We start from the raw sequence: 23,594 nt of genomic DNA, 5'->3' as shown, positions 1-23,594 counted from the left end.
CAGTCCCTGCAGCACACTGCTCTTCAGGGCAACCACTGGACAGCCCAACAGCAACCAAGCTGGCCACAGTCACTTAGAAAAATGGACTGCTGTGAAATGCAAGGGTGAAATACAGAGGGATCTAAGCATTATTCTCAAATATAGAATCCACTGCGTGATTTGCCTGATTTACATGAACTCATGTCACAGGTCCTGCTACACTGATCAAGCCACCACCACAGGACAAGGGAAGCAACTTTAAGCCAGCGCTATGTGTTGGACAGAGATGCCACCTAAGGCCATGCATCTGGACTTGTGGTCCCAGGAATAATTGTTGTAAGACAACAAAGGTTCCCTTAGATGGCTGTGTGATCTAAGACATTGGATTCAGAGTATGCTGGGCAGGAATAACGTTCTGCTGGTGCAGGAATAACGTTCTGCTGGTATGGGATGAGGACATGCCACATCCCTTGGTAAGACATGAAGCAGTCACACGTGATCTAAGACATTGGATTCAGAGTATGCTGAGCAGGAATAACGTTTTGCTGGTATGGGATGAGGACATGCCACATTCCTTGGTAAGACATGAAGCAGTCACATACCTGACAATCATTCCTCAGGGGGCAAAGATGAAAAATGCTTGTAGACCCCAACCAGTGGCCAAAAGCTGGTCCACAGCATGAAAAGGTAGGACAAAAGCTGCTGGACATTTAGCTCTGGGCAAGGATAAAGGCCTTCAGATCAACTGGACATGGGCCTCCTAACTCTTGGCTCACTGCAAGCCCTAAACAGGCAGAATTTTTGCTATATCAAATGTATACCACAGGGTAAGTCCTACGCTTGTGCACTGAACAGAGCTTTTTCTTCCTAAAATACATAATTAATAAAAAAGGCCGCCCATCTTTTAATCCCAAGCATCAAGCCTCTGTGGCATCATTTGCTTGAGCGTCTGAGTCACTGAATGATGAGAAACAGAAATCATTAGTGAACCGCAAAGACATGCAGAAAGTTGGATTTAAAGACTGAATTTGCTAGATTTGTAGACTAAAGTGCTAGTGTGTAACCTACAGCTACATTTAAAATTGTTGTACATGAAAGTGGATTTTACTGTTTATAACACAGATTAAGGTTACTATTCAGTGTTTTCTTGGGTTTAAGGGAATAAGAAGAAAAGATAAGACACAGGATACTTCTAAAGAAACTTTAGTTCTTTTTGTCTTCAAAATCAATTATTAAAAGTAGCCATGGCAGCAGGATTATCTAGTAAAACTACTTAACTCAATGAATGCTTCCAAACTCACTTTTTCAGCAATAATGAGCAGTAATAAATAGGAACGTAAAGAACATAACCAGAGAAAATATCCTGAACTGTACCTTTACAGTAAAGACAGGGACATCCAATTTAATTCTTCAACAGTAATGACAATCTCCAAATGGGGCGTTACCAACAGGTTAACAGTATACACAGAGACTTAGGCACCTTAAACAACTTTGGTTATGAGAGCCTAATACAATCAGTGGGGCCTAATATGATCCAACTGCAGCTGCAAACCAGCTCACTTCCCTCTCCTCACCATCACTACATGCTCCCAGGCCCCATCTCAGGCCAACTCCAACACTTGTTAACACCTCCAGCTATCCCACAGTCAGCAGAAAACTAAGCCTGACAAAACCACATCATTTTTGGATGAGTTTGCTGGCTAAAAAGCTTTAACAAAGGCCCTGACGTACTAAAGTAAGTGCTAGGGACAGAGCAAAAATGCACAGCTGGGCTGGAGGCACTGCAGAAGCCAGCACAAGGATCAGCTTAAGCTGCCTGGGCTGCAGTCTGAACGCCTGCTCTGGAACAGGAATGAAAATAAAGTCATGGCTGTCACAGATTTGCTTTATGACTGGACTATTTTCAGGTTAATCACGCACAACCACAAGTACTATTTACATAGCTGGGGGGCGGGGGGAAGGATGGTGATCCCAGATAAGAACAGTAGAAAATAGTATGCCAGAATAAGCAGGTATTGAAACTAAGATAGCTTGTTCAACATTTAACTTCCAAGAAATTACATGGGTAACTATTAATCTAAGTCTCAGAGAACAGCTGGGTGTAAAAAACCCAGAACCAATTGACTCAGTGCCAGACATAACAGTCAGCCACATTCCTCCTTATTCCCTGCTTCCTCAAGGCACTCACACTGCTCCCACTGCAGCAGGATTCTGGCACATATCTGACCCCTTGGTGAGTTGATTTTACTCACTAATTTGGCAAAAAGCTAACTTGACAAAACAGCAAATAGTTTTCCACTTGCTAAGCCAGCAGAATCAGCTCAGAGGATCAGAAGCACATCAGGCTAGTTCAAGGGGAAGGAAGCCTCAGGACTTTCTCCTTAACCAGCAGATGACCATTACATGGGCTTGAGGATATCAGCTAGCCAGTGTCTCACCAGCTGAGCTGCGAGCTCCCCATCACACTCCTCTGCAGCCTGTAAAGGCACCATCAATAAGCAAAGGAATGGGGACAGCTGACATTCAGTACAGGAACACCAATTTCAGGTCTAGCGCCTGAAGGAGTCCTATAGGAAAGCTGGGGAGGGACTTTTTACAAGGCCAGGTAGAGACAGAACGAGGGGGAATGGTTTTAAACTGGAAGACGGTAGATTTAGACTGGATATTAGGAAGAAATTCCTTACTGTGAGGGTGGTGAGACACTGGCACAGGTTGCCCAGGGAAGCTGTGGGTGCCCCCTCCCTGGCAGTGTTCAAGGCCAGGTTGGACGGGGCTTTGGGCAGCCTGGGCTGGTGGAGGTGTCCCTGCCCATGGCAGGGGTTGGACTGGATGAGCTTTAAGGTCTGTTCCAACCTAAACCAGTCTGTGATCTCACCATTTCCTTTTCTTCTGCCATTTGATTATGTCCCATTATTTCTCATATTTCAATAGTAAATTAGTTGAGGGCTCTCCTTTCTCAGGTGGCACTCACACCTATGGGATCTTGGTCTATATAGGTCAGTTTATTAAATTCCACAGCAACTAAGAATTGACAAAAATAACTACGTAACATCCAAGCGAGTTGTATTTACGTACTAACAACAGCGAATGAAATACGTATCAGGTTTAAGGCTAGCAATACAAGAAAGCCAGCTGAAACATTTCCAAATTGAAACAGCATTTGCAAACAAACCCCAAAGCACATACCTTCACTTTTGTCACCCTGGCTAAATTCGGCATGAGGAAACACTTTGTGTAAAACCTCAAGAAGTTTAGTGAAGGTACGTTCCAACAGTGGTCTGATCACAGGAGATAACGCGTGTCCCGACGATGTGACGGCACGTTGGGAAGCAGGCACAATATTCTGCATTGCATGATAAAAATCCCGCGCGCTGAGAACTACTGAAGAAACGTCAAGCTGTAGTTTCTGACTGCTCACGTAAATCTGGGGATAGCGTCGTCTCAGGGCAATCAAGGCAGCCTCAGTGCAAAGTGCTTTTATGTCAGCTCCGCAGTACCCTAGTGCACACAAAAACAAAAATATCTTCCATGAAATAGCACTGCTGGGCTACATATATTCCAAACACGCCTACAGCTAAAAACAAATCAATAATACTTAATTGTCAAGGTCCAGAAAGCCAAAAAGTGTCAGGCCGTAATCCAGTGATATTGTTGTGCACCAAGAAATTAAGTACAGATATATTGAAATATAGTGAAAAATGTTTCCCATGTTGAGGTTAAACTTACCTATATTTTCACTACATAGTGTGATTTACAGTGTATTTTCAGCCCAGGGTTATAGGTCTGTCATTGCTTTTTCTCCTTAATACTGTCTAAAGTACGTGTGCAATTTTAACAGGCTAGCCCCTCTCCTTTTTTACTTTAACATCTCTACATGAATATATATTTTTAATAGCAAAGTAATTTTGCCATCCTGGATGAAAATCAACAGCTTTAAACTTTTACGGACTGAGAAAATGAGCAGTATAAAGAAAAATGTCTCGTGAGCAGAAAATGGAAGAGATGGAATCTCTTGTTAAAAACGTATACTGTGGACTCCTGGAAAAATGGGAACTTTTACTATCAAGAAAAGTGTTTCAGACTTTTTAGAGTTTCATAATTTTATTAATATAACTGAAAAAGTAGAAAACTGCTATAAAGCATCAGAATTTTAATTTAGCCCAGCTTCATAAATATCTACAGGTGGCTACATATAATTGCTTCATCATCACCACTGAAAAACACAGATCTGGTAATTATGAAATACTGAGAGACTGAATACCTCTGTGTCTTTGGCAGTACTAATCATTTGGAGTTTTTCCCCAGAGCCAGAAATTAGATTTCAAATTTGTTCCATATCTCTTGGCAAGAGACATTAATATGCCACTGTGTTTTGTAGCGCCATAGCTCCATCTTTCAAAAAAAATGTAAAACATTATTCCAGTAGGAAAAGTCTTTCAGAGAATTACAGTCACTACAGGAAAACGTGTTGCACTGAGGGGTACTGCCGCATAAAAATTTATGGTTTTGCAACAAAGTGTTGATGGAAGCTAATTAATCAATTCTGTAGTTAAATTATTCCCAAACTACTTTTTTTTTTTAAACCAGACTTCTTCCTTCTTGCCAGGTTTACACCATTTGCACTTCTTCTACTCTACTTTTGTATTACTCTTTTGGCAGCACCAAGTCCCAAAACCAAAGCCTGCCTTGTTCCTGTCTCTTTACCCTCCCATGTTCTCTCATTGCTGCTGGCACACATATTCCTACAAGACCCACACAGCAACAGGGTACAAAGCTGATTCCATACACAGTGTTGGAAAATTTAAAAAAAAAAAAAAAGCAGCAGTTAATACGGAAGACAGACAATTTTCCATCCCCATCCTTCAGATACATAAACTTGGGGGACAGTAATAAAATATACCAACTTTTCGGCTACAAAGACCAATTAAATCATCTAAGCCTTCAAATTCCACCTGAGTTTCTCATAAATAATTGAAAATAAATTTTTAAAAAGAAAAAACCAAAACAGATAGAAGATCATAAATATCAGACTCTTTCTGCAACTTTTAAGCTAAGCTTTCCAATTTTATAAAAAGATCAGTAGCTGTAACTGTGTAAACTTGGTGAGCACACACTGTGGCTGGTATCTTAGAAGTGACAATTCTCATTCACAAGTTACCTTGAAATAAATACACAAATAAATATGTTCAAATACCTCCATCATATCAGTCAACAGGCAATTAATTATTAATTCATTATTAAGGTGGTTTTGGTTTGTTGTTTTTTGTTGTTGTTTTTTTTTTAAACCAACTCCCATCACGAAATCAAAACCATGCAGCCAGACTCCATAAACCACATGAACCCAGTAGATGGTAGCTATAAGTGCATCAGAGAAATGAAACCTAAGGTTTTTCCTCCATATTCTGCATTTTTCTTTCAACATCAGTTACCACATTCCCATTTAAGTTGGTCCACTTCTCATCTAATAAGCATACTGGAATAAACAAAAACTGCAAAGCTTAACTCAAAGCTGTGCTAGAGATACACTGCACCCAAATGCCTGTCACCTTAAAAACTAGTTTAGTATCTTCATGACAAAAGATTCAGCAGCTCAGGAACTACATCCTTTCCAATTCTTCTATTAATAAATCCTGTAATATCACTTTCTAACAGTCATTTTAATCACCGCTTGTATATCTCCAAAGAATTGCAAAATTAGGAAATAATAGCCTGCAGCCTATTTTTAAAATTAAATTCTCAGGTGATCAAATACACAATTAGTCTCCATTTCTACTTCTCATTTCTCAGGAGCAATTACATTTGAAGACTAATAATTGGTGTCTCTTTTTGAGGGACTCTCTTGTGCATACTGTACATCCATTTCAGTGACAGGAAAACTGCAAAAATTCTGTATCTTGTAAAGCACTTAAGAGCTTTTTATTTCTAAGAAGTAAATGCACACTGATTAACTGGAAGAAAAACACGAGTAAAGTATTGTCAAAGCAAAATAAAGTGTATCACGGCAACAGGAAACAACCTGAATTTATTTTTGCCCAAATTGACGCTGTAATACAAAAATCAATGTTCAGTTCATTTACTTTTATTTTATAAGCATCTCACAAAGGGTGTTCAATTCAGCAGGCAAGAATGTACTGGCACACCTTAACTGACCACAGAACAGGTATTCTTGTCAAGCAGCCCATTTTGTTTTACCCATCACCAACACACTCCGCTGAACAGTTTCAAAGAAAACAAGTGAGTTCCCATACAGGTTTCCAAAGAATGCACTTTGATCACTGAAATTTTAAAGCCATACTCTTTCACCTCCACTGTGCAGAAATTATGTCCTCTTAAAAATTTCTTCTGTCTAAAATCCACCCCCAAAATGTACAACTGCTACTGAACTGGGTGACACAATCTTAACCACTTCTTTGAATTTACACCGTGCAACTTCCTACAACTCCCAAAGTGGACTGCAGGGAAAGGGAGTTAGTGAACAACTTGGCATGATAACAGAAATGAAAAATAACTACCATGGTTTTTTTTAAAAGATTGTGAAAAACATGTACACTAAACTTCACCTCCATCATTACATTAGGATGGGAAAGAAAAATCTAACAAGATGCTATTTTGCCATAAAATTCTCCTTCAATAATAAGCACAGAGTAGGAGTATTTTTAACAAGCATCTTCAGCTTCTTTATAAGCCTATTTAACTTTAGGTAACACTTATTACACTGTAAAGAGATTCATCTGCAAGATGACAGATGGAGGAATTCACACTTTTGCAGTTGCTAGTATGTTTTGTTTCCTACATGAGTGAGTTGATAGGTAACAGTCTCTCTACCTACAGAAAGTTCTCATTCAGAACAACAGAGTAAGCACAAAAGATAAGAAAGGCTTTCTGAAGTTGAGGATATCTGGGACCCATCTCCAATATGGAGAAAAAAACCTAATAATTACTTGTGTTTATGGAAGGCACTAATAAGACATTAGTGTTTGGTCTTCTGAGCAATTCCACGCTCTCCTCAAGCTGCTTCACTTCGTCTCACACACATTGCAGTTGTGCAGCCATGCAGTGAAGTGGGTTCTTTATTTCTCATATACATAATCTCCTAAAAGGTATGCAATCCATTACACCTGGGACAAAAAAAACAACCCTCAGGAAATGACCTAGTTTTTGCAGGTCCTGGGGCTTTTCCCTTCTAATTTCTTTATAATTACAGCCCTGGATCTTAAAAAGTTCTGAGTTGCATATACACCTGCTTCCCCAAAGTCATTTACTTTGGTAGTATTTCAGTTTTCTTCATTGGGATCAAGACGTTTGTAGTTAAGTGTTGCCAAGTTTGCAGAACTGGAGAAAAGCATAAACCACGCTGTGTGAAAAGCCTCCTGAGTCTAGGCAGGTTTTACTTGGAGAAAAAAGGGTGGTGGTTTGGGGGGTGTTGTTTCTTTTTAGAGAAAACCTGCACACAGAGGAAATAGCAGACCGGTAGCAATACCGTTTCAATGAGTCCAATTTGCAATGGCCACAAAGAATGTGGAAAGTCTGTTTAAATCATTAGCTGCTGCAGATTTCACTTACAGAAATGATGAGGCAATCTCAAGACAAAGAAGATAAATCAGTCTTACTTCAGCTGGTTTAAAAAGACCTTGTCAAAAGGTTTTAATCTTGGATGTAGGAAACATTTAAATTCCAGGATACAGAACGAAGACAATCAAGTGCCCAGTAGTTGGAACGTAGGAAAGCCAAAGAAAACAGAAAAGGGTATTTCATTTTGTTAGCTGACTTTTCCACTGAACTGACAGGCTTTCCTGAGCGCAAAGAACATCTTCCAGTCAAACCCACAAATGGCTTTCCCTATGATGTACAATTTAAAAATACGTAATTGTGTTCTCAATGCAAAAATACTGTGAACTTTCAAAGAAACAACTGGGGTTTATCCCATCTACTCCCCTCTCTCCCACTAAGCACCACCACGTCTTTGCACAAATCAAGCAGAACTGACATGAAATGGGTTGGCACATGCTGTCTTATACCCGGCAAAGCTTAAACTGGAGTTTGCTGGATAGTTATGTTTTCTCCTCACCAGAAGATGTTGAGGTCTTTGTGCATCAAAAGCGGAGGGATGCTGCTTCGATGGTAGATGTCCCTGTGGATGAAGAGGATAATTCGGATGTACTGTAGCTGACTGAATGGACTGATGTTCAATTTAAAGTTCTTATTTCTGTGATGCTGGATTCCAATGCACAGATATTTGAGACCGTCCTTTTTCTGAGAACTTCAGTGCTTGTCGAAGCAGATGACTGACAGAGGATGCATCTTTGCATGACAAATTGTTGAGAAGAGACTGTGGTGTGTGATTTAGGGTCATTTCCTCTGTTAAATTCACTATAAAAATATTTGGGTTTATTCTGATTAGCTTTTAAGCAGCAGGTTTATCTCGAACAACCATCCTCCATTCAGTACAGCAGGTCTTTGGGCGCTCCAAAGGCATTTTTAATGTACTCATGTTGTGGTGCACTTTTGTCCCCCTACTTCTATCTACACTTTGGGGCTGTTCTGTGCTAGTAATCTGGGAAAAAATTCACTTTTAGAAAGGCTGGTTAGTTTGTTGGATTTCTGTCAGAGGAGAGCATGCCAGTCAGTAAAAACAGAACAAAAACCCACAAACCAAACACACACAAAGAACGAGTACTGGGTTTTTTTCCCCCTCCATAAGAGGATAGAGGAAAACCCCCTTATCTCTTCTGTAATATTCTATTTTAATGGGATGTCTACCTAAAGATTCCAACCCCCACTTCATTTTGCTTCTCTTTGAGGGTATAGATCTTACATAAGGACAGTGAGGTTACAGAAAGGAGACATGACTCTTCAAACGACTACCAGCTACTCATTTTGTATTTTAGTAAGACAGAAGCGTATTTTGTTATTGCAAAAAAAGAATGTTGTTGGAAGTAGAGAAGTTTAGAAAGGTAAAAATACATTTATCATACTTTCCAAGTTTTACACAGAAGAGAAAACATCTACAGGAGAAGTACTAACATAACACTCACCAACACATTTTTCAGCTAGTTCTCCTAGGAAAGGATCTGACAATTTGGGGTTCCAATCTCTGGTATGAATTTGTAAAATGTGCTTTCGTGCCTGATTTTTTAAAAAGGGAAAAAAGAAGAAGAAAAAAAAAATCAAAACTAGCAAGCCAAATCCACATCATAGTATTTTAGACAAAAGTATTATTTATTCATCTGAATATAAAGCTATTTCACCTGTTTCTGACATGTCACTGAGATGCATAAAATAGAACTTAGCACTCAAATGTCTCTCAAGAGCAAAGTTTAATTTTTTATTTAATATGTTTTTTTAATTTCATATATAAGCAGTAAATTTTTCTGTATACTGGTTACACGTTTTAATTGCTGTTTAATCAAAAACTTTATTATACATGAACTGATCAAAAGTCATATTCTACTAGGAATTATCATAATTTTATAATTTAACTTTAATTTGCTCTGCCTATGATTAACAGTTTCTTCTGCCAAATGCTTCACCAATTTATTGCTGAATAGCACGCTCCATACACACGAATTCCAAACCATTTCAGTTTGGAATTCCATATACACCTATCAATGTGCAATGTAAAGTTGATTTTAAGTAAAAATTCAGGAAATATTATGGCTGAGTTCATAGAAGTCTAGAAAAATGAACTGAAGTGTTCCTGTTGCCAATACAATACTGTCTGGTTTTGCATGTATAGTTTTTCTTCCCATAATATCCAAAACCCCAATAGTTAGGGCTTATTATACAAATCCACACAAAACCACAACTTTTAGGTAAGTAATTCACTTTAACTCAATTTACCTCTCTGTTTAGTTCTAATTAAATTCTGAAGATTTAAAGTTCAATACCACTTTATGATGCATTTTTAGTAAAAATGTCTTCCTAAAATTAAACATTCTTACAAGTAAGAACACTTTTTTTTATTTCATACGTTTGGTTGTCAGGCTTTCAAATGTTTAATATAATAGAAATGTTTCTTAATAAGTCTCCTTTGTACACTTTACCTTTTTATCGGGCAAGTTGAAAAGAAATTCCCTGTCAAAGCGACCAGGTCTCCTGAGTGCAGGATCTATAGAATCCAGTCTGTTTGTAGCACCAATTACAACTATTTCACCTCTATTATCCAGTCCATCCATGAGGGCAAGAAGAGTAGACACTATAGAGCTAAAAGAGTTTTAAAATATATATATATATATAGGGAACGCTGCAAGAATTTTCAACTGCAACATTCATCATTTCAAAGTTAAAAAAGCTAAGTTTAAAAAGAAAACAGCTGGCTAACTGTTTCAAGTCCCAAAGCAAGAAGGAACCTTTTGATATAATCTGTATTATACTCAGTATTATGACTCCAGTAAGGACTACATTACATTCTAACTTCCTCCTTTAAAAGTTTTGGGGAACGTCAGCTCAGGAAGTCATGCGCTGTCCTGTCTAGCGCAACTGTAGCACCAAGCCCATCTCAGTTGAGTGGAGGGAGACATACACACACAAATCCCACCACCTATAAAATGAAAGACAGAAGTGCATTGCCATAAAAAGTGCAGCAAAACTGAGATTGAAGGCAGCCAGGAAAAATTTCAGCCAACAATAAACGATTGTACAAAAAAGTTAAAAAAAAAAAATGACACAGTAGCAACTCAAGATAAATTTGCACATCACTCCATTCAGAATGTAAGGGGCAGGGGTTTCAGTTTGTTCATAGACCATCGCCATTCTTCATTTTAGAATAAAGTTTTTTGGGCTGGTAACAGACAATCTGTTTACCGTACAAAACAAGCAGCCAAAGGGAAGGTCATGGAAATCTTGAATTTAATAATGTGGGTGAAGGGTAACCTCCACTACAACCCGAATCCCAGCAAATTACAGTCTGAAGAACTGAGAAAATTACTTTCGACACCAAAAAAATCTCAACCATCTGCCCTTTCTGGTGTAAGCGTGCTTAAGCAAAAGTACAAACCTTTCTCGGGACGTGAGCAAAAGTACACTTAACAGTTTAGAAAGATCACGTAGTATACACCAAGATAATGGCAGCATATGAGAAATCTTACCTGTGAATCTGATCTTGTCTACTAGAACGAACTGGAGCCAAGCCATCTATTTCATCAAAAAATATTATAGAGGGTCTCATCAAGTATGCCTGGTATGCAGAAAAAAAATAATTCGCTGTTAATTCATCATTTATCCATCAACACAGAAAACAGTCTGTTTTTCTTACAAAGCATTAACATGCTAAATTAACACATATATTGAAAACCTTTTGTTAAAAAGTGCACAGACTGAAACTAAAACCGCACTTTCAACTACAGCACTGTTTCAAAGCGAAAAAAGACTGCATTCTCCTTTGAGTAAGCAAGATGGCACCAGTGTATCAGTTTTACTGTGTGGAGAGAATCAAGACGAACTGAGACACCTTATACTCAGTTACAGAAAACAGTATCTTATCTGCTCACAACTCGTTTGTTTAGACATCCGTGTCTGAAAAGAGCTTTTGTTTGAGCAATTACATTTCACTGCTCTATTTGACGCTCTCTTCTATAATTTTCTAAGCCAAGTAAGGATACTAAAATATACACACTGCAGATGCAATCGCACATCCTCCTCTACGCAGTACCTATCTTGAAATGCCAGCCAAATTCAAACTGGCTAATTTGAATATTTATATCAATTTTTATTCAAACTACTTTGCTTCATTAGTAGACAAGTTGAAAGAGTTCTTTCTCTCAGTTTTCAGAGCAAGAAAAACTTTTCACAGCAAGCCTCTATTTCTTCATTTACATATGTAATTGGGATAAATCCTGCCCAATCGATGGAAACTTACAGCTATTTCAATTCAATTGCAATTAATTCTGGCTGCTCAGAACACAAACATACAATATACAGAGACATAAGAAAAATATGTATTTTCTTCTAACCTGATCAAAAAGGAGTCGAAGCTGACGTTCAGATTCACCAACCCACTTACTGAGACAGTCTGCTCCTTTCCTCATAAAGAAAGCCACCTTTTTGTCTCCTTGACTGCATTCGTTAGCTAGAGCTCTAGCTACCAAGGTTTTACCTGTTCCAGGAGGACCATAGAATAAACAGCCCCTGAAGATAAATGGATCAACACAGTCACAAACTTATTTTATGTCTCCTGAAAAACTCCAAGTCAAATTTTATGATGAAGACAGGGAGCCCGGAGAAGAAAGACTTAAGTTCTAGTATCATTATTTAGCATATTCAACATAACTTCATAAAATCTAAAGGGTTTTTATGCTGTCAAATCAGTAAATCTTTGCTTTGGTAGAGAACATTAATCAAAGGCATAGTAAGCTCCCAAATTATTGTCTTACACTAGTTAAATACCTTCTCAAATATTTAAACCCTGGTAATACTAGAGTCAGTTTTCATTACTTCTTTGAGAAACATATTTCCTTTAAATGGCAAAAATATCCCCAAATTTTCATATGTGTACCCATTTAAACCACACACCAAGGTGCCTGGCTAATAAATATTAAAAATGTAACATTATTGACATTACTTCTATAAAAAACATCAGCATTTAGCTTGATTTAGTAAAATATTTGATAACACAATTTAAAAAAAGGCAGGAACACTTGAGAATTCTTTCTGTAACCAAATCACAAAGTTTACCTTCCTACCACAAGAAAAATAAACTAGATTTTTTTGTAGCTTCATCCCGCACATTACATTCTGATAGACAAGTGGGGTAGCAAACATGTAAGTATTTGAACTAGAAACACTTCAGGGAAAGAATCAATCTCCTATGTGTTTTCAAGTGAAGTATTCTTCAGAGCTTAATAAAATAAAATACAACAATAAGAGTAAATATACCTACCTTGGTGGTTGAATTTTGAATTTTTCAAATATTTCTGGATAGAGAAGAGGAAACACTACCATTTCCTTAAGTGCAAGGATATGATGGCTCAATCCCCCTATACTATCAAAACGAACCTTAGGGGGGAAAAAAAAGCATATAAAGCATATATTGTAACGGCTTTCCACAAAAGTACCTTCACTTATAAAATAACGTATTTGAAAACAAATTACAAGCAACATTTCATTGATCATCAGGAGTTCCCTGAATTTTGAAAGTGTAAAGTAAGTTGGGAAAGGCAACTCTTGGCTGTCCCACATGAGGTTCATCCAGTTCACAAGTTAACTGCACCAGGGATGCCCGGACATCTACAGAGATCCAGTCTAAGCCTGAGAGCATTTTTAAGCTCAGGCACAGCATAATATGAATATAGTTAACATACTTATTGAAAGTCACAGAATCACAGAATATTAGCAGTTGGAAGGGACCTCAAAAGCTCATCCAGTCCAACCCCCCTGCCAGAGCAGGAGCACCCAGACCAGGTCACACAGGAATGCGTCCAGGCGGGTTTTGAATGTCTGCAGAGAAGGAGACTGCACAACCTCTCTGGGCAGCCTGGTCCAGTGCTCTGTAACCCTTACAGTAAAAAAAAGTTTTTCCTTATGTTCACATGGAAAATGGTTCAGTCTTAGTAATAATTCAGCAGCTTCTGCACAACACAAACTAAAGTGCATCGTTTCCAAAGAGGCACAGGACCTATGTGGCTAAGACCGACTTAACCCACCCAGGAGGTCAGTACTTCCACTTTCTCTACTGCTCAGCATATCCCAGTTTCTACAAGTAACCACAAACTAAATGTAAACAAAGAAATACAGTTGGGCAATTGAAGTTTAGGCTTATTTATGATATGTATGCAGCCTGTTGATTACATCCAGACCAAAAGCAAGTGCTTTGTAGCCCAAAGAAATAACAGACAACAGTTCTGGAAAAGAGTCAAAAAAGATAAATTTACTTCAGCTCTAATGAGTCTGTGGAGAACTCTGCTTACACATAATTGGAGGAAGGAAAACAATCTTTAACAAAACCTACCGATTTATCAACAATCATAGGGTCGACATCAGCCAAACTTGCCCCAACTTTCACACGTTCTCGCAGGATTCCACTAGCTAAGTCTTCTGCTCTAAAGTTCAAAGGCAGGCACCTGTTTACCAACCAAAAGAAAAAAAACACCAAAACACCAAATAAACATTGTTCTGTTTGAATCATTTTGCTGGAATAGGAAGAACCAAGAGATTAAATGCCCTCTACTCCCTAAAGAGATGACCTTCCTGGAATAATAAAGGTTATCAAAACCAACTTTTCTGTTGTGGTAATTATTCTTGTATGTCTGTAAATTTCTTAAATATAAAGTTTTATGCTTCCATACAGATATTTCAGTCTGGAGAACTAAGTTGGACAGAGTATTTTGATTAAACACAGTAGAAATAACATTGACCAAAAGAAGAGAACTCTCCCTTGGCAGTGACGAACTGAATGATATGGTAAGAAAAAGAAAATAACTTTTTAAGAATATAGCTCATTGGAGTCCAAATAAAGGAAATAAACATTTCTTGCAGATCAGACATAACATACATCTACCAGTTCCAGCTTCTCCATGTATACAAAGAAGCTTTAAGCCCCTACACAGATATTATGTCAGGTCAAACACAGAGTTGAAAGAGAGGAAGAAAGCTACCAGTCAGATATAGGTTACACTCAGAATGACACTTTTGGTAGCTGCACACCTTTAGAATCCCTCAGGTTGGAAAAAGGAATGGTGTGGCAGACAGCAAGATGCAAAAAGAAGGATGAGGAAACACTTTCTGTTCAGTTTTCCAACTAATTTATCTGTGGCAATAAGTAAATTTACTGGTATACCTTCTACATCTCCCACTTTTAGATAACTGGTGAATAAATGTAAGGTTAAAAAAAAAGTGTTGGATGTGCAAAATGCACATAGCGTTACACAACAGGAAGAGAGAAGAATAAGAACTAGCACTGGGAGTAAAACTGAACTAACAAGTAACACAAGAACAAAAATCCATTTTAACTGACAGAAGTTGGTTATCTTACAACCCAACTGAATCAGATATTCTTATCTTTCCACCCTATTTATCACTAATGTTAATTATCTACTCCTAAGACTTCAAAATCTATGTTAATATATAACCAACAATCCACTTACACTGTGTCTGCAGACAATCACAGGCAGGATCAGGAAGTCTGCAGAACTGGTAGAACATTACAGAATAGTTCTGCTTGTTTTCTACTGAATTATGAAATCAAACCCTCTTAAAGACCAAGGATGTTTTGATACCTATTTCTTGCTCTGGCCATGCTTTTAGATTTTCTTCTTTCAAAACGTTCTTCATCTGAAGAGGTTGTATCACTGCTGTGAATAGCATGCTTCTTTCTCCTGTTGAAGTAGCAAAATAAACATAAAACTCAGTCCTTTTTGCAGTAGAACAACATGTTTTGACTCTTTTATAAAAATAAAATTGAAACAGCAAGTACAGTACTGATCTGGTCTAAGATGCATGTCAATTGTAGTTTTAAGTAAGTATCAAAATAATCTGGGAGGGGAACAACATCTTCTACTGCCACAGGGACAGCCAATTTCAACATGAACATCACTAAAACAGTAGATCTCAATAAGATATGTGGTCCAGTCCATGTTACCTCAGCCAGTGTGATTAAATATTCAACCAATAAGCTGCTAATGTTAATCAGACAGCAACTGCACTAAGAGGAGCTTCCCACCCCTTTAGTCAGCTCCAACACACCAGAATAATCAAGATCTCCTAACTCAGTTTCATGCTTCTCTTTAAATATACTTTGAAAAAATTCCACACTTCCTAAAGCAGATGGTCGCTTTTTGTAAGATCATTAATTCTGAACAGCAGAACAGTTTCACAGAACACCTGTACTGCAGTTAAACTTCTGATCTGAATCTACATTAAATTACTATTCAAAGTCTGCATACATCATTCCTTATTTTACTATGACAATATTCAGAAAGGAGTATTTCAGAAATATTAGAGAATGTACATTACAACTTCTGTACAAAAAGGTGTTTGGTTCCATATCAGTTTGAAAGACTCGGTCCTCTTGTGCATGAAAGAGTTGGCTATTAGTAAAAATTCAACTATTTTTAGTGAATATAGGGAGCTGCATCATTTGAATGAACACAATAATGCACTGACTAGCTGTTTTATCCTAAAGACTAACATGGTCAATCAGTTTTACTGTTCAATGACCAAAAATTAAGACACGTTTAAAATCATATCAAAGAATATCATGCAAATATGAAGAATTCTTACAACAGCATCGTGACAAGAAGAGATAGAGTCAGAGTGGAGCAATGAGCACATGCACTTTAAGGAGGGGGGGGAAGGCAGCTCTTCAAAATTAAATGTTTTTATTTATATTACAAAGAAACTTATGTTTTCACTATGCCATTAAATTAAGCAATAAGACAAGTGTTTCAGCTGAGACTAGGATTCATTTACCTGGATTCTGTTCATGGACAGATTTATCTTTTGGAAGTTTTGAGAAAGTTTATTTTTAAAAAAAAGTATTAAGCTTTGATCTATCAACAGTTTCCAAGACAACCTGATGTATTCCAGACTTCTTTGACACAAAAGATAAGAGCTAAAAATTATGCTTGGCAATTATTTTATTAAACTGTTAATATTACTTCGATGAAATCTGAATTGAGAGAAAACAAAAAACATTACCCTGATTCGTTTAATGCTGTTGAATAGAAATGGCATATTTTTTAAACTGCTGCTTTGGATCTAAACACAAAACATACACCCTTACAGAAAAAGCTACAGTGTGCAATGTGCAGCTCTTTCCAGCACTTGCAGCATACCTGTTTCCATTCTGTTTATCACAAAGCTTCTACTGGTATTATGAAGTGCTATGAAATCCATTTTTGTACGCTGATCGGGATCTGAACCTAAGATGCAATTCAAGGCCCACGCAAGTGTGTGAATGAACCGCACAACTCACTCAAGAATGTTTTGAAAATCAAAAGCTAACAGAAATGTACTAAGGGAAAGCAAACAACTACGTACCCAAAGACTGACATTTACCTGATATGGCTTCTTCTTGCAGGAGATCTGTGAATGTCAAACAGTGTATTCTCCCTCTTTTTTTGATGAGCTGGCACTGAATAAGAGAATTTAAAGGTCTGTAATATCAATTACAAAAGAATAGTAAAATAATCTAGATGCAGCATAAAAGTGCTAGATTATTGCTTTTCCAATAATGTTATCGCTGGTTTTTCCAAAAGCTCAACTCAAGAACTGGAGGGGGCAGAGGGAAAAAATAAAAACTTTCATGCTTTATTTCACTGTCACCATACTTGGCTTGATACAGTCACAGGAATTCCACCCTCAGGCCCCTCAATTAATAGCTATGGCTATCACAGCACAGAATGCAATTCATCAAGGGCACTAGCATTTTTGGTTTATTTGCGAGACATGAAACTCCATACAGAAACCTCTTCACAGCTGATAACATAGGAGGTCTTGAAATTTGTCTTAACAAATAACCCACAGCATTTCTATATCACAGCCTTAATTTCCAAGTTGTCTTAAGATACAGCACACCACATACATCACTGTAATCAGAACCAAATATGCACAAAATGCATTACTTTAAACAGAAGGTTCAAGGTTCAAAATCAAGACACTATGCTGAACCCTGTATGGATCCCTCACGGTATGTCCCGTGAGGAACAGATAAGGACAAGGGTTTGTCTAGTTTGGAAAAAAGGAGGCTAAGGGCAACCTCACTGCTCTCTTCAGCTTTCTGAGGAGGAGAGGGAGGTGCTGATCTCCCTGGGATCCAGTGACAGGATGGGAACGGCTCAAAGCTGCACCACGGGAGGTACAGATTGGACATTAGGAAGCACTTCTTTACTGAGAGGGTAGTCAAACACTAGGACAGGCTTCCTAGAGAGGTGGCTGATGCCTCAAGCCTGTCAGTGTTCAAGAGGCATTTGGACAATGCCCTTAAAAACATCCTTCAACTTTTGGTCAGCTCAGAAGTGGTCAGGCAGTTGCACCAGATGACCACTGTAGGTCTCTTCCAACTGAACTATTCTAAATTTCTCATCTAGGCAGAATGTGGTAACTGCTGCTATGCAATCTATCTACAGTTACAAATTAGCTTACTGCTTAAGAGAAGTGGGAATAACAAACTGTTTTTCCCATGCAGTTACCTCATTTATTAGACTGCTTTCTGAACTCAACTTCTGTCAACTATGTCTTGACCTAAATCCTGTTCACCTCCAACCCTGAGCCCAGCACATGGCAGTACTTGCCCAGTTCAATGAGGCAGCACACACTAGCAATGCCACCACCGTGACACATTGATAGATTGCGTCTCCGTAGTTGTATTCACATGGTGAACAAAAACAGAGGCAAGATGGAAGTCATGAAGTGCTGCGTGGTAACTCTGTCAAGGATAAGTAATCATCATTCAACTTTTCCTTTCCCACAACCACAGTATTCTTGAAGGTCAGCAGAGCAGAACCACACGAGCGCTGTTAGTTCCTCACCTATTGGAGGAGCCTGGTATCTTTCAACAGTTTTTCTCTGTCTGAGATTATATGGCCGATCGTTTTCCTCTCCCTCAGCTTCTTCTACTTCTATATCTCCATCTTCTTCCTGAGACTCTGTTGGGGGTGGGGGGGGGGAGAGAAATACTGTCACAACACTTCTACTTGATGCCAGAGCTATCTTTATCCTAAAAATTAACCTTTTAATGGTCACTGAGAATTATTCCTCTCTTATTAATTAAGACCAATTGGCAAATCACTGGAAATTTGAAGACCAAGATAAATCTACAGCACATTGTCAACCTTCCTTCTAGTTTCCCACACAAGGTTCTGGAAAAGCAACATAGAAAAGTAAATGTAGTCATATTAGTTTTAGTTGTGAGGTACTTCAAATATCATTTCTATTCACTATATTATTCCTTCAATAATTATCCTTCCAATTACGAACAATGCCTTTCTTCTCTTTTCTCGTAAGAGCCTCAGAAAAATCATATATTTGACACAGCATGAAAATAAGTACAACTTTACGATTCATAGTATCATTTTTATACTAATTAAATAAAGACACTGTATAAAGGTACCACCTAGGTCAATCTATTAACAGGATCAGAATTTCCATCCATGAATCTCAGAATTAAGGATGTATTCCTAGCAACTGGGTCAGACCATACCTCTTACAGCAGTTTCAGTTCAAAATTGAGACACACTACACTGAACCCTGTATGGATCCCTGAAGCTTGAGTCTGATCTCTTAAGGAAGCCAAGCATGCTGTTGATCATGCCATCAAAGTTAACCACAATCCCTTCTTTCTCAATACTTTCTGAAATCACTGGCCAGTTTCATCCAGATTTTTAAAGTAAGGTAGAATTTAAAATACAGTTGTGTGTCTACAAGTCTTCTAAAATTCAGTGGGTGGACAGAAAACAGAGACTTTAATTAGCACTCTCCCCAAAGGAAGGATGCAGAACTGACTATTACACATTCTTTCTGGTAACTGCCACCCAGCACATGAGAAATAGCGAGTCAGTGAGAACAGGCATAGTTGTAGACAACATGCATCACATCCTGGCTTCCACCAGAGGACTGCTACAGGGAATATAAAGCAACCTCCAATTATTTAGTGTTAAAACAAACAGGAGTAAGGGAACATAGGATATAAACGCTTAGAAACCACGCTTTGTTCTGCTACTTTCAGATGAACTTGCTTTCGTTTAAAGAAAACTACATAAAGATCCCTAAAACTTCCCCTTCTGAAGAGCAATCTTTCAGTGTCTACCTACTTGCAGTAGTCTTGTTAATTGGGCTATTTAATAACTCCAAATCCAGATCCAAAACCAAATTACTTTCTGTAGTGCAATATATTATCTTCTGTTGAGGAGACCCTTTTTATAAGTATTTCAGACAAACCTTTACAATTCTTTACAACCCATACCTTCCTCTTCCCCTTCTGTGGATACTTCATGGTGGTTCTGAATCCCATAGCTATTTCTCCTCAGTGATTTCCTTCTTCTTTTTACTCGAGAATACATATCCATGTTTTCCTGGAATGAAATTCACATACACTCCCATCAGTACTGTCCCATGTCACCGGTGTTAGCCCACAGTTCAGTAAGTAATACCCCACACAATCTCTAGTCCTCAAGTCTTTTTCCAAAAAAAGCCTTCCACTAGTGGACTACAAAAGCAGTTTCATTTAACAGGTGGGAAAGTAAGATGCATGCATAAAAGCATGGCAGTCAATTCATCAATAAAGAAAACATGATTTAGTATATATCTGAATTTATGTTTATCAGGCTTTTTATGTTATCCACTGAGGATCTGAAACCTTCCAATACAGCTAGAGACAAAAGTTTGGAGATTGTAAAAACAAACACGCTCCCCCTTGATATTACTTTTATCCGAGACCTGAGACATTCTCCACTTACAAATTCTGTGTCTGTCCACATTCGTAGCCGTTCCACTTCTCCAGACCGCCTATTCCTCCTGATGTTAATATTATCCATTTCCTGTAGGACAGCTTCAGCAGTACTAAAATAGATGCAACAGTTAACACAAAAAAAAGTCAGCCTTAAAATAGCTGACATGCAGAACTTTATACATGGCATCCAACAACTTCACAGATCTAATTCTATGGCCTGTTGTGGCTATTCCCAGATCTACGAGCCAACTGAATATATGTATGAATTAAAATGTGAAAATTTCAGGAGAGTTACTTGAATCTACCAATTAACTACAAAGCCAACTATAATAAAGAAAACTGAAAGATGAACCTATAGAATATAAACTAGAGTATGCAAAAGAAGAAATGCTGATGCTATTTAAATTCAGAGATTACATCAGGCTGAAACATCTTAAAAACATTTTAAAAAACCCCACGTTTTGCTTAGTGTAAATTGTGGCACGTAAATTTTTAACTGCTTAAGTGTTAGATTAGTCAGAAAAGTGTCAGAAAATATTAAGTTTGCAGAATAAGAAAGCAAAGCTTTTTACCTACATAATTAGGGTGCTGGGAAAGCAATGAATGCTTGCACCTCAAAAGCTTTACAGTTTCTTACTCTGGCCTCAAAAAGACACTAACACAGAAATGTTGGGATTGGGTTTTTTTAATTTTAAATCAGTAACACCTAGAATTTTATTATTCATTATTTGACCTCACTACTCTACCTCTATCTAGTCTACATTTTCATTATCTGAAGTATTTGTAAACAGCTGTCAAAACAACGCTGGTGTGTAAGTAATAATATTGGCCAAGATGCTTCATTGCTAAGGAAGCAAACAAGAGAGTAGTAGCCAGGCCAAGTCAGTTATTTGGCAACCTGTCCTGAACACCAAGTTACTGCTCTCTATGGCAATTATGGTAGATTTCCCCTGGAATTCTACTATAATTGTAGAGTAATTGTAAGAAGGCTGAAACTTTCACCCCCTTTCTTTAAAGGTGTTTAAAATTAAAACTAAAGGCTGCAATCCTGCCTTGAAAGAAGTCACTGGAAGTTCTGATGACAGAAGACAGTAAAGTCAAGATTTCATTATGAGCGTCCCTCACTTTTAAACCATTTTAAAATATCTGTGACGTGTGACATAACCACTTCAAGTAAAACTATGCTATAGTTCACTATCAAAAAAAATAGGGTTGGAGGGGACCTGGAAAAGGCCACCTGCTCTGTCAGGCAAGAACAAACCACAATTCCTAAATCATTCCTGACATTTGTCTAACCTGTTCTTAAAAACCTCCAGTGTTTATGGCACACACTGTTATCAGCATAAGTTCATATACAGACTCCAGTACCATGATCTTATCAAATTACAATCTTCATGGTAGACTTTTTCCTATTGTTGATGAGGAGAGGGAGATTCAACTGCAACTAGAAAAATAAATGTAACTCAATATAAGTTTTTAAATGGATACTGAGTAGTTACTGAGTAAATTAAAAATTAAATTAATAAAAGATTCAACAGAATACATTTAGCAATAAAGATCATACTTGGCAATTAAATGCTTATGTTTAATTCATTTTCCAAGTACTAGAGCAAGCAGTCTCTCACAGATGTGACTGCTGAAACCCATTTTACAGGTGGGAAAACTGAGACATGGTGAGTGACCTGGCCAGGGTCACTCAGAAATAATATTTGAAGAAAAGTATTTCTGGCTCCCATTCCTATGCTCAGACCAGACTGTCCCTTGCTCTGACCTACTTTGTCTGCACAGAAAATGCCAAAGAGTGACACCCACCCTATGTGAATTACTAACAGATGGTAAAAAAACAAAAACAAAAACAATGACAGCTACAAACTTTTGATACTTTATGATCAAAATCATACAAGCGAAATCTAGAAAACTTCCGAGCACTGTGGCTCATCACCAATTTACATCACATTTAAGGTATCACTACATAAACAGGTTATAAGAAACGAGCTAGGGTGTGGATTTACACATTTACACATTTACATCAGCCACTCTGCAATAACCGCCACCATACAGAGATTTATCCAGGTGTAAACACAGAGTAGCTCACTCCTCAATGAAAGCCTGGTTAAGCTGCTTTGCATTTAGAGCGTGGATAACATCGGCAGTTACAGCACAGGACCCAGCCTGTAAGTCAACCACAACCCAGCTTGCCCCGGCGCCAATACATCCCCACAGTAAACACACAAACAGCACTGCAAGACAGGGTTTTCCAACTCTAAAAAAAATCATTCAGATGCTTTGTGAATACAACTGAAGTATCCCCACATACCTGTTTACTAGCTGATCAAACAATAAACTCTGATTCAAAGTTTCAAATCTGTTTTTCCTGGACCGACAACTTTTTCTGACTTCTATATCTCCGTTTATGCAAGCATGGTCCCCATCTCCCTTTTTTTCCCCTCGAAGGGGATGGCTTTTGAGAGCTAAGAGAAATTTGTATTACTACTTCAAAATGCAGGAAACAACATTTTCACAAACAAGAATTAGTAAAAGAATACTTCGCAAGGACAATAAACCAAAAGTTACTACAGAGCACTGTGTGAGCACTATTCACTGAAGAAACACTTTTCTAAAATCCCTATGAAAGTTGTTTTACAAGCTATTTCTTCAAACTTGAGTTTAATCCTTATACGAAAATCATATTCTACAATGGAAATTTGGCATTCAAACATCCATTCAATATTTTTAAGGTGATATCAATAATAAAATGCACACTTCGCCCCCAGTTTCAATTCTTAAGTCTTTCAAATACAGTAACAGAAGGTCAGATACAACACATTGATTTCGCAAGCAAATCTATATCAGCTACTCTGTACAGTGCCAAACAAAATGGGATCCCACTTCTGATTGTTCCTCAGGCACAATAAATAACAATAAATACCAAAAATTGCTTAATGAATTAACATTTACATAGAGTCAGAGAACTAAAAGAGACAGAACTGATGAAAAAGGGACACACAAGACAAAGTGGGTTTAGCTGAGATATGCAACGAGATGGCAAGTTTGTAAGGAACAAGCACATAGGAAAACTGTTCAAGGTAGCAGGAGCTGCAGACAAGGCAGGTCTCTGTAAAGCAATAGTAGAGTTAAGTAATGTTAAGAACCACAGAAGGCCAAATTTTAAATGAGCAAAGAGAGTAAATAAATTAAAGAGACAAGCTGGGAGAAGAAGGCCAAAATTAGT

At 37.8% G+C, this 23,594-nt stretch overlaps 1 protein-coding gene across 1 annotated transcript in view; it reads right to left on the bottom strand.

Moving 5' to 3' along the window:
- The window catches only part of ATAD2B (ATPase family, AAA domain containing 2B), a gene marked incomplete at its 5' end in the record, with an annotated part of 58,058 nt that overhangs the window by 31,954 nt on the left and 2,510 nt on the right, over positions 1–23,594 (bottom strand). Inside the window, 13 exons of the mRNA XM_010195148.1 lie at positions 3,166–3,477; positions 9,015–9,105; positions 10,023–10,182; positions 11,067–11,155; positions 11,931–12,105; positions 12,857–12,972; positions 13,925–14,036; positions 15,192–15,290; positions 16,972–17,047; positions 18,444–18,560; positions 19,877–19,985; positions 20,370–20,472; positions 22,680–22,833. Coding sequence (XP_010193450.1) covers positions 3,166–3,477; positions 9,015–9,105; positions 10,023–10,182; positions 11,067–11,155; positions 11,931–12,105; positions 12,857–12,972; positions 13,925–14,036; positions 15,192–15,290; positions 16,972–17,047; positions 18,444–18,560; positions 19,877–19,985; positions 20,370–20,472; positions 22,680–22,833 — 1,713 coding nt within the window. The remainder of the gene's footprint in view (positions 1–3,165; positions 3,478–9,014; positions 9,106–10,022; positions 10,183–11,066; positions 11,156–11,930; positions 12,106–12,856; positions 12,973–13,924; positions 14,037–15,191; positions 15,291–16,971; positions 17,048–18,443; positions 18,561–19,876; positions 19,986–20,369; positions 20,473–22,679; positions 22,834–23,594) is intronic.

Source organism: Mesitornis unicolor, unplaced genomic scaffold (genome assembly GCF_000695765.1).
Source record: "Mesitornis unicolor isolate BGI_N332 unplaced genomic scaffold, ASM69576v1 scaffold3242, whole genome shotgun sequence".
NCBI classification, from domain to species: Eukaryota; Metazoa; Chordata; class Aves; order Mesitornithiformes; family Mesitornithidae; genus Mesitornis; species Mesitornis unicolor.
Note: the sequence above shows the minus strand (reverse complement) of the source record. Positions and strands in the feature narration are given on the sequence as shown.